This window comes from Anopheles stephensi, chromosome 3 (assembly GCF_013141755.1).
Source record: "Anopheles stephensi strain Indian chromosome 3, UCI_ANSTEP_V1.0, whole genome shotgun sequence".
NCBI lineage: Eukaryota > Metazoa > Arthropoda > Insecta > Diptera > Culicidae > Anopheles > Anopheles stephensi.
This window is the reverse complement of record NC_050203.1, coordinates 62,739,627-62,753,930: the sequence shown is the minus strand read 5'-3', so window position 1 is coordinate 62,753,930 and position 14,304 is coordinate 62,739,627. Positions and strand designations below refer to the sequence as shown.

Below are 14,304 nucleotides of genomic sequence, written 5' to 3'. Positions count from 1 at the left end.
ACGCCCGACGGCTCGTTCTTGCTCCGAAACACGCACCACACCAACATGAAACGATCGGCCCGAGCCAACCAGGGTTTTGCACATCGGGTTTCGATTGTTTGTGTTCGGTTCGATTATAAAACCAATTAAAAATCAAATTAATTTCTTGTCCTACACCGGCTGCCGCCGTCCCTTCGTCGCCCTAGGACGCCTGTTTCCTCCGAAACAGCCCAGCTCCAAAAACGCGACTGCCAGGTTCGCTTATCCTCGTACATTTCGTTCCTCTCCTCCTGCATATACCCAGTATGTGTGTGTGTGTGTGTGGGTAGGTTTTTTTTTCTTTCACGTGCACCGTTCTTGACAAACAATGTTCTAATTTTTTGTTCCGTCTTCGACGACTCTGTTTGTTCGGTTAGCTTCGTCGTTGGTATGCTGTGGAAAACGGCTGTAATTGGCAGTGATGTACGAGGCGGACAGGATAGCGTTCCTTTTAGAAAAATGTAAATTTACAGTCTACCACCTCCAACACACCATGGACCATGTACATACACCTCGCTGACAGTGCCAATTTTTATCCTTTATCCATCGATACGAGAAAGCTTTTATTATGGTTTTGCTCGTTTTTAGTTACCTATTCGGGCGGAGGTCAATATGTTCGTTGGGAATAACCCTAACTAATTTTTAAGGATGAACTCGGAAGAATCATCAAGGATGCGTAAATGAAGTTTGAAACTCTGAATACGGTCGATATCAGTAAAATTGTATCTCTAACCGGTAGAGATCTTGACTTATAGTTGGTAAACGAATTCTTTATACATAGGTCGCTAAACGTCTTCATGTAAGCATTACATTGTGCATAAGTACGCATGGAAGTTCACAAATTCTACATCTCGCAAGTGTTCACACGTAGATACTTCGATTGCGATGAAATATCCAAGCTAGTTTTCGGTATCAACTATCACTAAACCACCGTGTTCGGATATTTCATGGAAATTTCAAGCACTCCGTTGTTACACATCTCATCATCCAAGATGCATCATTTAGGTTGTCGTTCGATCGCATCCATCACTATCGTGAACGCTTGTGCAGCCGGCCCGAACCAGCTGCTGGTCGACAGACTGTCCCAGCTCCATCCCGACGCTCGTCGACCGCTCGCACCGGTCCGTGCTGCACCGTCGATCGGGCGCGCACCGGCGAATGAACGGCCACCGTTCAGATAATCGATGTAATCGTAATCCGACGTAAGCGGTGCCACTTTCGAGTAGTAAATGGCGGTGAGCGTAGAATAAATGACTACGGCGGCCGTCACGAGCTGCAATGGGCAATTTGTTCTCATCAGTACCATCCGCAAAAACCGATCAATCGAATGCAATTGTGGCTATTGTCACCGGCCGTACTCACCTGGAACACTGCCCAAAATTTGTACGACCCTTCGCTGATGATGAAATCGTAGTACCCGTTCAGAGGATCTCCTTTTATGTAGCGACCCTCACCGTTAGCTGTGGAATAATGCGTTCGTCTGCTATGAGTGTGCAATGTTTGGGGAGTTTGTTTTTTAAATGCTGTATTTCGACAATTACAATGAGAGGTTAGAAAAGAAATTCGGTGCCCATACGATTCCAATCGTTCCTCACAGGACACACATTCAGATAAAACATTCAAGGAATTCATCCTGCGCCCATACGTTCAACGAAAGCGCAACATCAAATGTTTCATATCAATGCGTTCCCGACTGTTGCTTCTACTTCGGTGCATTTTCTATTGCCTGCATGACCGTCTCGAACGTTTGGGCCGCCGGTCCAAACCACCGGCTGTTAGCCACCGTATCCCACAGCGTGCTCCCGCTAGCGCTCCCGCCCATCGTACGTCCGCCGGCGAACGAGCGCGCCCCGTTCAGGTAATCGATATAATCGTAATCCGACGTGAGAGGGCTCACTTTCGAGTAGTAAATAGCCGCAAATGTGGCATACAGCACGAGACCGGCGGTGAAGAGCTACGTGTTGCAGGCAGCCCGAAAATGGGAGTTGAATTTTACCACACGGTGAAAAGAGAGCAAAACAAAAAAAAGAGAGAAAAAAAGTTGGGAAATGCGTTGGTACATTGAATTGTGTGGCCAAACTCAATTACTTCGGCACCCCATCGCAAACGGCGCGGGGCCGAATGGTTGTTTGGCGAATGGAGTGTTAAGCGCCTTGTATAGCTACCTGCATCACCACCCAAAACTTGTACGATCCTTCGCTGATCACGAAATCGTAGTAGCCATTCAGGGGATCGCCTTTAATGTATCGTCCACCTGTCACCGCGGTTACTGTTTCTGGAATGAAACACAAATCGCACACGTTTAGCACGGTTTAATCAGCTGTGCAGATTGAAAAGCAAAAAACGGTTTGTTGGGGGATTGGTAATTGTAAGAGCAAAAAATGGAATGTACGATCGTGAGAGTAGCCGGTTGGCCATGTTTGTGAATCGATACAGTTTGGAGGCAATTGAAGTTAGTAAATGTAGCTTAATAGATTCATTAAGCAGTCTAAGAAAGTTTTGATCAAACCGTCCCAGGAAAGTCTCAAAATGATTAATTTTTTCGATTCTTTCTGAATCTTGACGATCAGGTACTTCATCTTGTCTTCAAAAATATTGGAAAAGAAAGGTTTTCCAAAACAAAAATCATTGGTCGGTTTGGGGGTCAACCGGAAGTTCCATGGATCAACGGTGTGCTGGTCAACAAAACATTAACGCCATAGCACGCTCAATTTGAATGATTGATTCTACGTGATTGTTCGGAAGATTTTATTCCATTTTAAGGTTTAACCAAGCTTTAGGACATCCAAAATCTATTCCAGAATCGGTATACAATTAGACGTTTTCAAGCTCGTCAAATTGAAAGGTGGAGCAGATATAACAAGAGATCAGGATGTGCCTCAAGACTTCAAATTCATCAGGAATCACCATCATAGCAAGAATAATTCTTCAATTGAAGATCCTCCACGATTTTATCCAGAAATGCTCCTATTCAAGTGAAAATGATCTAAAAACTCTCAAGATACCACAAGAATTATAGTTCTAGTAGACTATGTCGCAACAAAAGGAGGTCATGCTATACCGGTTTTCAACAATATTTCCTTAAGTGATTAAACTCTGCTCTAATATAAAATCCAAACTGTTCTTTTATGCAGCTTTTCAGTTATTCGTCTATTATTTTTAACACAGCTCCACTCCTTTTTTGCTCCCGATTCACGATGCAGCTGTATGCAGCTTAACCAAACAGTTCAAACCCCCTTACGGGCATAATATTATGCCACATTCTTTAGCTTGATACTACCCTACGTGCGACGTGCACATGGGAAAACAACCGCCACCCGACATAAGTCCTCCCAGTTCCTAGAAATCAAGCTTCCAAAAATTTACTTTTATTTTTGCCACCCTGCTTTCCCGCCCACCGTTCCAACACTGCCCGCCCTTTTTGCACGCTGAAATTCCATGCCGGCGGACTCGTGGACGGTAAGTAATAGCATAAAGCATGACACCGTGAATGCATTCGTGATGGTTGGTGGAAAGTTTTTAATTTGTAACTTTATCTCATTTCCCGATCAAGCTCGGGCGAAAACTAACGTTTGCCGCAGACGGAAAGCGAGATGTAGAGCTTATTTCTTCCCTTTTTTTGGTTTTTGTGCTAGCAGTTTTTTCTTTTTTGCTTGGGGTTTTGTGGTTAAGCACACATATGCGAGAAAAGAAGATTATTTTGCTGCCATCGTCAACTGGTGAGGAATTTTGCATGCATGCCTGTGGGATGGCACCACCGTACCACCGATCGAAGGTAAGGTCATGGTGTGTAAATATAGAACTCATTCAAATGTGTCTGAACGTTTATAGCGGCAGAAGGATTTTTACCTCACATAGCTCCCCGGGGACGATGCAAGGAATATTTTAAAGTTTTTCAATTTATTTCTACTCTCATCACAGCAAAAAGGTATTTAGTTTGCGGAATGATGAATGGTAGTGCAGACATATTTTTGCATCCTTAAATGTCATCCTTCCCGTGTGTGTGTGTGTGTGTGTGTGTGTGTGTGTGTGTGTGTGTAGTTGTCGGAGCTCTACCACGGCAGAAGGCAAAGTAATGAGCACTATAGAGTTCACCAATAGTTGGCAGTAGCAGAAATTGCTTGTTCGACCTTGCCGAGAGATATGTTTTTAAAGAGCGTTCATTACTTCGCAGTATTTTGTAGCTTCTTCCTGGAATATCTCTTTCGTGGAGAAATATTAATTACATCACCCCCCTTCCCCTCCCCCCCCCCCCAACCACACACAGTGTTTGTGTCATGTTACTAGCCGTCACGATGCCCAAATGTTACCGTGCGCTACAGTTCTACAGCACGGGACAAGCAACATATTTATTGCGCCCAGGATCAAACAAGCACATCAATACCGAGCACCCAAATAGCTTAATGTCTCTGGCTGAAAATATTTGCCAACGGTCATAAAAGGATCTAATAAAAATCCATTATTTCTCCAACCATATTTTTCCTCGTCTTATGCAAAAGCCATATTTTATGGCGCTCGAAGATGGTAGTACGGGAGCCTTTTTGTTTTTTTGTTTTGTCTCCCGAATGCCATGGATAAAGCTAAATGGAGCTTTTGTGGTAAAGGATATCCGTAGGCTAGCTAGGTCTACGGTACAGAGCGTTTCATTGAATTCGGAAAGTGTCTTCTCTCGCCAGCCGGCAGAGCACGCACGTTATGCCAAACGGCCAAACATTAGCAGAAGCGTTCCTTCTGCATGTACCGTCACCGCCCGAGAGAACCGTACCGTATGCTGGTGCTGCATTCGGGAAATATGCTAGGCATTCAAAATATTCATTACCATTTTCATTACCTCCACCGGTGCCATTGGCGCCGCTTGTTGATTTTTCGCCAAAAGTGATGATCTCGGTTTTATTGCCACCGTCGGTGGCTATCCGCTCCCGTCCTTCGCCGTATGCCATCGAGCGCATTGATCTTCCGGACGATAAAACTGTGCTTATCACATTAAATAATGTCAGCATCGGTTTCACCATACTGTTGTACTGCTGCTCCACGGTCTGCTCCTTTTGCTGCGCCTGCTGCTCACGTTCCGCACGATCCGCCGCCTCGTCATAGTCTTCCAAGCCCTGCTCATAGCTACAACAGGCCGGTGGCACGGGTGGTTTTTTTTGCGGGTCGAGAATTCGCGAACACGAAGAACAGAACATCGATCGACCGACACATGCCGGAAACGCGTGCAGAATAGGGAAGAAGAAAAAAAGGGGAAACGAGTTAGCCCAACAGAAAAGACACATTCAAGCTGGCAAACGTGTTAAGGAAAACGGAAGGACACTTAAGCTGGAACGAACGGTGACACCCGAAAACTGGTTTTGAGCTTGATAAAAGTGCTTCACTACAATGTGCAGACGTATTCCACGCTTAAATCTCTACTCGGTTGATTGATAGAAGCAGGCTTTGAGAACTTGGAACTCAATATTTGTTCACGATGTTGTTAAATAATATTTAAAATGTTTGGTTTTGTGTAGGTAAACAAAAGTATTTGCTCACTAAAAAGTTCGCAGGCCTAAATTTAAACATCATTCAAAAAGCAAATCCCTTTTGTGTTTTCTAACCTGTCCTCGCAATAGGATAAGGTTATCATAATATTTTTATGATTGTTAGTATGCTTATAGTATTAACACCGTTCAAGCAGATATAGCCCTAACCCGTTTACCTAGAGCCAAATGCCGCCCAATATGACAAAAGCATAGACAATATGCTGGCCCTAATCCAACGGCACAACTTTTCTGTCTGCCGAAAACTGCTACCACAAGCGAAGTGCAAACCCGTTGCCCTGCGAACAACAACCCGGTCCTGTCCGGGGCTAAAGGTTTCCCACAGTTTTGGCAATGAGCAGATAAAGATAAAGCGCAAACAGAATTAAACGATAATAACAATAAATAAAATTTAATTCAGTTTCTCAAATTGTTTTATTAGAAATAATGAATGTACACACACACACATGAACAGTGCCGACCGACCGCGATGGCAATGACCCGTAACAAAACCTCCATTCCCGAGTGCCACATTTGCTGCTTCTTGCGAGAGCGAGACACCGTGTGTGTGTGTGTGGAGCGGTCCGGTGTACGAGGGCTAAATCTCCTGAAGGTACTTCCGGGGTCGTGCCAAAGAGCTTCATTATGGTTCACTGCGGTTCTGCGGACGGGTTCGTCCTGGAAGCAGGAGTTAATGAGGCTAATGAAAGAAAAACCTCTCCCTTGTTTTCCAACCGAACCGAAACCGAATACCAAATGGGGATTGGGACATTAGGATGGACATAACATACACAGCGCACTCACTAACACTCGTCCGCCCGTTCCTCACCGCCCCGCGAAAATCATCATTTTATGGGGTGAGACTAACGGTCTAGATTATGATCCTGATTTGAGTTCAAAGGATCACACCCGGGTCCACGGTCCCAACGGTTCCCGCCTTAATGGGTGGGCTGGGTGGAAGCTGGCACTTGCCGTGGTGGGCCCGTGCTAGATTTTTTTCCATTTCACCGAACACATGTACCATGTGTACCATGCGTAGTGCATGTTGTGGTTATGTTAATTGATAATACTGCGTCGGAATGTGCCGGGTCTTTGGCACTGGTACGTGCCTCCCAAAAGTACGGAACCGTGTGATAAGCAACAAGCAAAATGAAGCAGCAACCAACAACAACAAAAACCCAGATGTGATCCCACCCAACACAACACAATCGTTCGATCGATTTTTGGTCTCCGGTTCTTCCCTGGGATTATCTTATTATCTGAACACCACACCAACCCGCCCACAAATGGTGCACCCACAAAACCAGGCGGCTAAATTGAAACAAATGAATTCGTAGCAGTCCTTGCCAATTACGGGAAACATTCTGGCGGAAGATAAGAAAAACCGGCCACATACGGAGCAACATTCTTACGTGAGTAATAACACTGCTGCCCACGAATATCGTTTGATAGTTGCTAAACTTCCTGGTTCCGCTTTTCGGCGCTTTCAAAATCCGGTTAAGCCTCACAGAAATTAAATCGACTGGATAATCTGCAATGCTTTGCATGAAGGCACACGGATGCAATTTGAAAACGTGTCCGCACACACACGCACCATACTCCCGTCCCTAAATAACACCATAAAAGTAATTAATTTGACTAAACTTTCCCGAAACTCCAGCCCATCCGGCATCGGGATACCCGTCCGTGTCAGCGCTTCCCCGCAAACAGGACCTACACTAATTTCATCAAAAGCGTGATTATGATTACACTTTATGTATCAAGGCTGGGGCCCGTTGGTGTATTTGGCTTTATGAGTTTGGTGCATGTTTATTTAGAGTTGACGAGTAACGAAATGGTATGGACGCAGCACACTGGACGCTTTTTGAATTAGTCCGTTTTTTGTTTGTTTGTTGTCGTCGATACGTGCATGTCAGCTGAATGGCCGCATGAATTATGCACAGCTAGATTGCCAACAACCTCATGCGATCGCTGCTTCACGATTCTCTTTGAGCTTTTTGCGCGCTCTATTTAGTGCCGCGGGTAAAAGGGTTCGTGATTACAGTTACAGCAGCAAATTGGAAAACCAAAATGATAATTAATATCTTGCATGCGCCCTGCATATCTCTTGCCGCCAATGAAATGGTACACGTGGGGTAGCTAAGGGGAGTTTTTTTTCAGAGGAACGCAGCAGGACGATCAATTCCACGAATCGGAGGGCTGTGTTCAGTGCACACATCATGTTCAATTTTTCGTCATCCTTCCATTACAGGGCTGCAGCCAATGAGGCACTGCTACTGAAACCATCCGCACACGGAAACGGGATGGATGAATAGCCAGATGCGTCCGGTGTCACCCACTGCAGCCAAGGGTCGTGTGTGATTCGTTGAATATTCAATAAATATTTCACCTGTTTATTTACGACGCGTTTCGGCACCCAAGTACCGGGAGCACCCTTGACCAAAGTGTCCCTCCCCTCCCCCCCCCCCCCCCCCTTCACGCCTTATCTCGCTTCCGTTCGGTGCAGCTGCGTCGCTTTGCCGGTTGATTTTAACTGTTAACATTACCACTGCCGGATGCATTTCAATGGAAAAGAATGCATTTTTGCCCATTCGTCTGAACCCCGGCGCTGGCTGCCTTTTTACTGGCAGCAGCAGCAACCAGCACGAATGAAATTACGACCCATATATGAGATGAATGCATTCAAATGATATTCAATTTATATTTATCTGACCTTGGGTCGGGGAAAAAGGGCTCCCACAGTTCGCGTGTATGAATTTCTGTATGAAAAATTCAGACATCGACCGCGCACAGCAAAAACTGCAACGCGCAACCCTATGAACCATATCACATATCGCTCGCCAGCCCGATATGGGACGGTCTGCGGGTAAGGTACGCAAAAATGGGACGGCAGGCTGACACCGAAATGGTTTCATCTGTACCGGCCCAGATCAGACAGCATTAAGCAAATGGATTAATTATTTTGTGTCCTGCAGCCGATGTATCTTAACCAATATTTTGCTGGCGCCGAGCGCAGAGGTTACAGTGTGCTGCTGAAGATGTGAAACAAGGAACTCGTTGTTACATAGTTTTTTAATGTGATTTAAGAATTGCTAGTGCTAATTTGCTCACATTTCGATTTGACCATGTAGAAAGCTAAGTTGAACCATTTGTATCTATATGCACCGAAGTGTAGTCAATCTGAGACAGCAGCTGCTCACAAGCATGCAAGAGGTTATGCCGCCAGATAGTTCGGCGCTTACTGTGAGCTACAAGCTCAAAAGACGCGTAGAGCTACATTTTGAAGACAGAGCTTTTGTGAGGACAAAGCTACTTTGTGAAGGTACCAAGCGAGTCAGAGCCTCAAGCGTGACTTCATAATTTAAAAGCAAGGGTAGATGTAGTTTTCCAGCTTACTGTGCAATACTAACTTCCAAAAATCGTACTACGACAAAAAGCACGGCAAGCAATCGGAGCGCGAAGAACTCTGCCCCAAAAACCATCAAGCGGATGTCCTTTACAGTTTACTTTATTGCTAGTAATAATGGCTGTCCATGTAACTTATAAGCAGCCGGCCAAAAGCATCAACAATTGCACAACAATACGATTACCCTCACCGCATCAGGTGCGCATTACTTGATGATTGATACATCAACCAGGACCACTCCGGATGTACCGCGTGCCGCAAAGTGCGACATTATTTTCGCACGAAACTGTTTATCTGTTTGCTTTCTTTTCGATTGATGAAAGCAATCGAGCGCACTCGATTGGATGCCGGGGTTGTTTTTTATTTAACCCACGCCAGCACAAATTTCGGACACAATTTTGAATTAATGAACTATGACCCGTTCTTTCATATATTATTTGTGCAATCGATTTGGCTTTTGGATGCATTTCCGTGGGATGCGCTGCATGGGAAGGATGCGCCCAGCACGAAGACAACGATTGAATATCAATTTTCAATTGCTATCAGATAAAAATTAATTCCTGACCACCCGGACCCCACATGCCTTCGATGCTACATTTCGTCACCCTATCCATCACAGCACAGCGTGGTTTTTTTCGTTTTTGGGGAAAGGTTGAAATGTTTCAAAGTTATCCCGTGTCCCGTGGTCGACGCTCCGGACCCCGAAACCCCAACTGCACACCCCAAAACAGTACGTGAGCACTCAATTCTTTTGAATGCTGTAATAAATGAATGTACGGCATAATTAAAATTAAAAGCTCACACGGAGCAGTTGTGTCCTGAGGGGGGGTTTTTCTCTCTCTCTCTCTCTCTCCTCCTCATTGCTGCTTTCCCCTACACTCACACCCTACTGTTGCAAGTACAAAATGGCGAACGCGGATGTCGGGCAAACAGTGGCCGGGGTGAAAGGATTAAATACAGCCTACCAGGCGCGATTGGTTTGACCGATCGTGCGTGCAAATTATGCTACGGGTGAATAGATCTTTTTGCGAAACTTTTACACTCCCCCCCGCCGGTACACGCCGGCCCGGGATGGGATTCCGGTCCGGACATTGGACACTGGCCACCACCAGCGCTGGCCAGTGATTGTAATTGTCAAATTAAGCGGTTTAATTTAAATCTCAACCCCGGCACCAAGGGGCCGCTACCTAGCGGGTAAGTATCGCCCATGCCACAAATTAAACCCGTCAAGGACTTTGAATAAGCCGTGGGGTCACCCCAGCGTACTGTACTGTCCCCGGGAATACGGTGCCACAGAACACACGGGGACACGTGCAATTGAATATCCGCTGAAAATTATGCAGGGTGAAATAATTCAGAAGCCAACACCAAACGCCTCTCCGGATACACCCCGGTGCCAACGGAATGGTATCGCAAAACCACGCGCGCGCCAATTGCATGTTATGGCGCACAATCACGGTACCGTCATTTGGAGTCCAAAAAAAACTAGCAGCAGCACACACACACACAAAACGGCCACCAAATACTAGACCAGACATCCGCTGGGTCGCCCAAACCCTAGGCCCTTAGTCGCTAGGTGCTACCTAAACGACCTAAACGGAAGAACTGGTCAAAGTAAAACGCTGCGCAGCTATTAGAACACTCTCCCCTGACTCGCCGCTCTCCCCCTTCCTCCCCCTTTTGTCTCCCTGGACAGGTTTAATGTTTGTTATTGCAGGGTATCCGGTACACATTAAATTCCCAGTGATCATAAATTTAAATTCAATCTACGTACAAGCGTACGGGAGTGGGAATCGCTTTTTTAGGCGCACATTCATGCATGATCACAAATTCCAAACAAACAAACACATAAACACACACCCATCGGTACGCAAAAAATCGACCAGACTACAATCTACTAAATGGCAAATTGGTATGTTACTACAATAAATCCCACCCGATCCCCAATCCCGATCGATGCTTTCCCCGAAACCCCCGCGAACGCGAACAACTACCTGATTGGTGTAGTTGATTCTGGTTGGGGGAGCTTAAACAAAAGAACGGAGCGAACGTGTTTAGACCATCGGTTGTCGGTGAGGAGAATCAGCCGCGTACAGGTGAGAGTTGAGGCCCACCTCGTATGGTTGGCAAGTACTGTAATTACGTTAAGCACAGTTTTGTACACTTTTTACTACCCGGCAGCAAAAACCGCGTGATCGATTGTTAATAGGGGTCAACATGTTCCTTTTAGTGTGGGTAAAGGCATCAGCGGTGTGTTTCACCCTTTCGGCGAAGAAACTTGCGATCCTGCGATGGACACATTAGCCGGGCAAGTCGAAACCCCCCACGGTACAAACAAGCAAATGGAACATCCCGAAGAACGGATATGCATTAGTCCGTCATTAATTGGACTTTTTCCTGTGCAATTTTATGGCCAGTGACATGCAACAAGCATTAAGGGGGAACAGCGCTTGCTCCCCAATTCCGTAAAGGTTCCTCAACTGCTCGGCCGCGAATCCCGGTGTGCGCTGTTTACTGCACCAATGGCAAGAGAATGGTTTCCATTTGATGGAATGATTTCTGCTGCTTTTTTTTGTCCACCAAATTAGTTCTCCAAATGAGAAGGATCATCCGGTGGTTTAGTGGGACGAAGCACGCACATGTGAGACATGCATACAATGTACAGTATATATGGATCAGTGAACTGAGATAGTACGGACAAAAAATACATTTGAAGTAATCAGAATCAGGGTTTTTTTAAGTTTTTACTTCAATTTTATTCCAGCTTAAGTTCTTTTTTCGAATCATAATAGCTCTCCGAAAATACCTACTAATGGAAGATTAGTATCCATCTGGAAATTCAATACGTTCGAGAAAAACTAAAACTCGCCTGAAAAAGAAATCAGCACTGAAAGATTATTGCGCCTGCTATCCAGAACGGCTAGTTCAAATATAGTGGTGTAATATAGAGAGGATTATTTTTGAATAGCATCCCTCCAAGAACTCGCACTGTACATACTTCTACGGAAAAGCGAGCTCCCCTTTTCGCACACCGTCGAGCGATAATCCCGTGCCAAAGGAGCTGCAATATATTGAACCTGATCGTTCATTGATCATCCGGTGCCGATGAAGATTCCGGTTTTCAGCGGAACACATTTTGCTATTTAATTTTCATTCCACCGTGTTGTACATGTGTGTAAATAGTTTCACCGAGCAGATAAACTAGCAAAATGCATAATTGTGCAAATAGCTGCACCGGTGGTGTGTATACTCTCCACACTGCTCTCTGGTCATAGCGAAATTAATAAAACTTCCCATTCAACACCTTCGGCATACAAGCACACACACACACACAAACTGATATGACTGAGCTGGATGTGGACACGTGCGCTGCTGATCCCGAACATCCGAACGAAACTGATTATACGCTCCAAAACTAACATTTGTCGACCAGAACTATGCTGCCCGCGACACCCGAAGTTCATTAACACCCGCCCGTAGTGAAAGGGAGTTGATGAATAGTTTCCGCAGTAATTAGGCAACTTTATTTGAGAGATAGCAACACACATTCCATATGCAATGCCTTTCACCCCGTGTCCATCTCACCACCGTCCTTCACACCGCACGCCGGGGAACCGTTTTTGTGTGCCTAATGCAGTTTTGCATCCGCATATCGTAGTTATTCGCCGATGATGCCATCTGGCGAGTGTTGGGGTAGAAACTCATTTTAACGATTGCCTGGCTTTGTGGATTTTTGTCGCTTTGTTGTTTTTCTTCTCTTTTTTTTAAGTGTGAGTGTGTGTCCTCTCTCGGCTCGGGAGATGAAAACCCGGAGGTACAACTTTTCCCGCCCGAGCTGGAGTTTAACGAATTGGTGTGATTTTAGTGCATGATGGTTGCTGGTTGCCAAATCCAACAACTCAAACACCAACATGCTAGGTGTCGGTGTCGTGTTTGCACCATTGTGACCGACGGATAGCGCACGGAACTCGCCGCTGTTGGAAAGTGAAACAAATTTACCAACTTTGGCCGCCTTTTGCGTGCCCGGTGCACTGCATGGTTTGTTAGTGCCTTCAGCGCGAAATCTATGCGACCTCCTATGCTTTTATCGTAACGTACAAGTCACCAAATTAAAAGCATTCGACGAGGACAACTATTCATAAATAAACATTAGTCGTTCGAGTATCAAAACGTAGGAGCAACTGATGATTAAGACACACAAAATGGCTCACCAACAAACGGAGCTCTGTAATGATATGCTTCATTAAAATAATACTATCCACTTGTTTTTTTTTTGTACTTGCATCCTTTTGTTGATTTTTAGGACAATCTCAAAAGATCGACACACGAATCGGCACTCAAGCGAACATCCCATAATGCCATTTGCTGGCGGACTCATTACTTACCGGCTTAGCTGCTTTACGGGCCGCACTATCTTCGGTGTGGTGGCCACCGCACTGTATCCCAACGTTGTCCCCGTGCCGACGGTGTGCATCGCATCCTCATCGGCCTCCCCACGCGTCCAGCTTTGCACCGTGGTCGATTCACTTTCGGGCCAGCTATGTTTTTCACCGCCGGCTGTGTCTTGTTCGAAACTTTCGTCTTCAAGCAGTTCGTCCGATACTGCACTGCTGCCGTTGCTGCTGCTATCGTCATCTTCCGCTACACTGGCTGCTGTCGTTTGTCTCGCTACGCTTCCGGCTATCACTTCCGCATCGAGCACGGCCAGCAACAGTACGCCCATCAGCAGGAACCGAACAAGCAGCAGCTGCATCGCTGAGCCCGGTCCGGCAGGACTTCTTCCGGCCATCATTACGTTTAATCTGTTCGCCGATTCGCCCGTGATCCGATGCAGATTTCAATACACACTTTTGCTTGGTGTACGGCTGGAAGATACAACTTTTCCTTTTCCCGGATTTCTTCGCTACAGCGCTTAAAATGTGCTCTCAAGGATGCTTGGACCGTTGTCTCGGTGGACTCGGGCAGCAGTTTTGTGCGGTTTGCGATGCGGCTTACAGTTTCTGCACTCAAATTTACTGAGATTTGTTGTCGATTGGTTTCTTCCGCCGTCAATAATTTAGAACCCCGTAGCACTTCTTAAAGTGTCACTTGCTTTCCGAGAATTGTAAAGCTTTTGATTTGCTTGCGTTTCAGCACTATATTGAGCGGAGCATCTTGTTTCATTGGCATTAAAAAAGGGAGGTTTTCTATGTAACCTTTACATAATGTACCAGTTACGTCTTACAGTGAGCGTAACGCTCTGATTATAGAGTTTTTCCTCCTTAAATTCCAAAGAATGTGCTAGCTTCCACAACACATAGTGCGCCACTATCAAAAGTTATCCTATTCGATCTCGTCCAACTACACCGCACCGTAACGAACGTTCTG

The 14,304-nt window shown here is 45.7% G+C and overlaps 1 protein-coding gene across 4 annotated transcripts; it reads right to left on the bottom strand.

Moving 5' to 3' along the window:
- Nucleotides 1-290: 290 nt before the first annotated feature.
- Nucleotides 291-14,304, bottom strand: LOC118509811. 4 transcript variants are annotated; one of them, XM_036050962.1, is made up of 4 exons: nt 13,323-14,304; nt 4,838-5,133; nt 1,381-1,478; nt 291-1,291 (listed from the first exon to the last, which is right to left on the bottom strand). In XM_036050962.1, exons 1-4 carry the CDS (start codon nt 13,727-13,729, stop codon nt 1,016-1,018), a joined length of 1,077 nt encoding a protein of 358 aa, XP_035906855.1. In that variant the 5' UTR covers nt 13,730-14,304; the 3' UTR covers nt 291-1,015. The 4 variants fall into 4 exon arrangements, with proteins under 4 accessions (XP_035906855.1, XP_035906856.1, XP_035906857.1 ...); XM_036050963.1 differs by having other exon boundaries at nt 4,850-5,133; XM_036050964.1 differs by lacking the exons at nt 291-1,291; nt 1,381-1,478 and adding exons at nt 1,499-1,972; nt 2,184-2,293.

What these genes read in the sequence shown, in the direction of transcription:
- LOC118509811 (XM_036050962.1), bottom strand. Translation starts at nt 13,729, where the DNA reads ATGATGGCCGGAAGAAGTCCTGCCGGACCGGGCTCAGCGATGCAGCTG. An exon ending in CCCGTAAAGCAGCTAAGCCG is followed by an intron (nt 5,134 to 13,322) that starts GTAAGTAATGAG and finishes GGCCTGTTGTAG; the next exon opens with CTATGAGCAGGGCTTGGAAG. An exon ending in AATTTTGGGCAGTGTTCCAG is followed by an intron (nt 1,292 to 1,380) that starts GTGAGTACGGCC and finishes TGCCCATTGCAG; the next exon opens with CTCGTGACGGCCGCCGTAGT.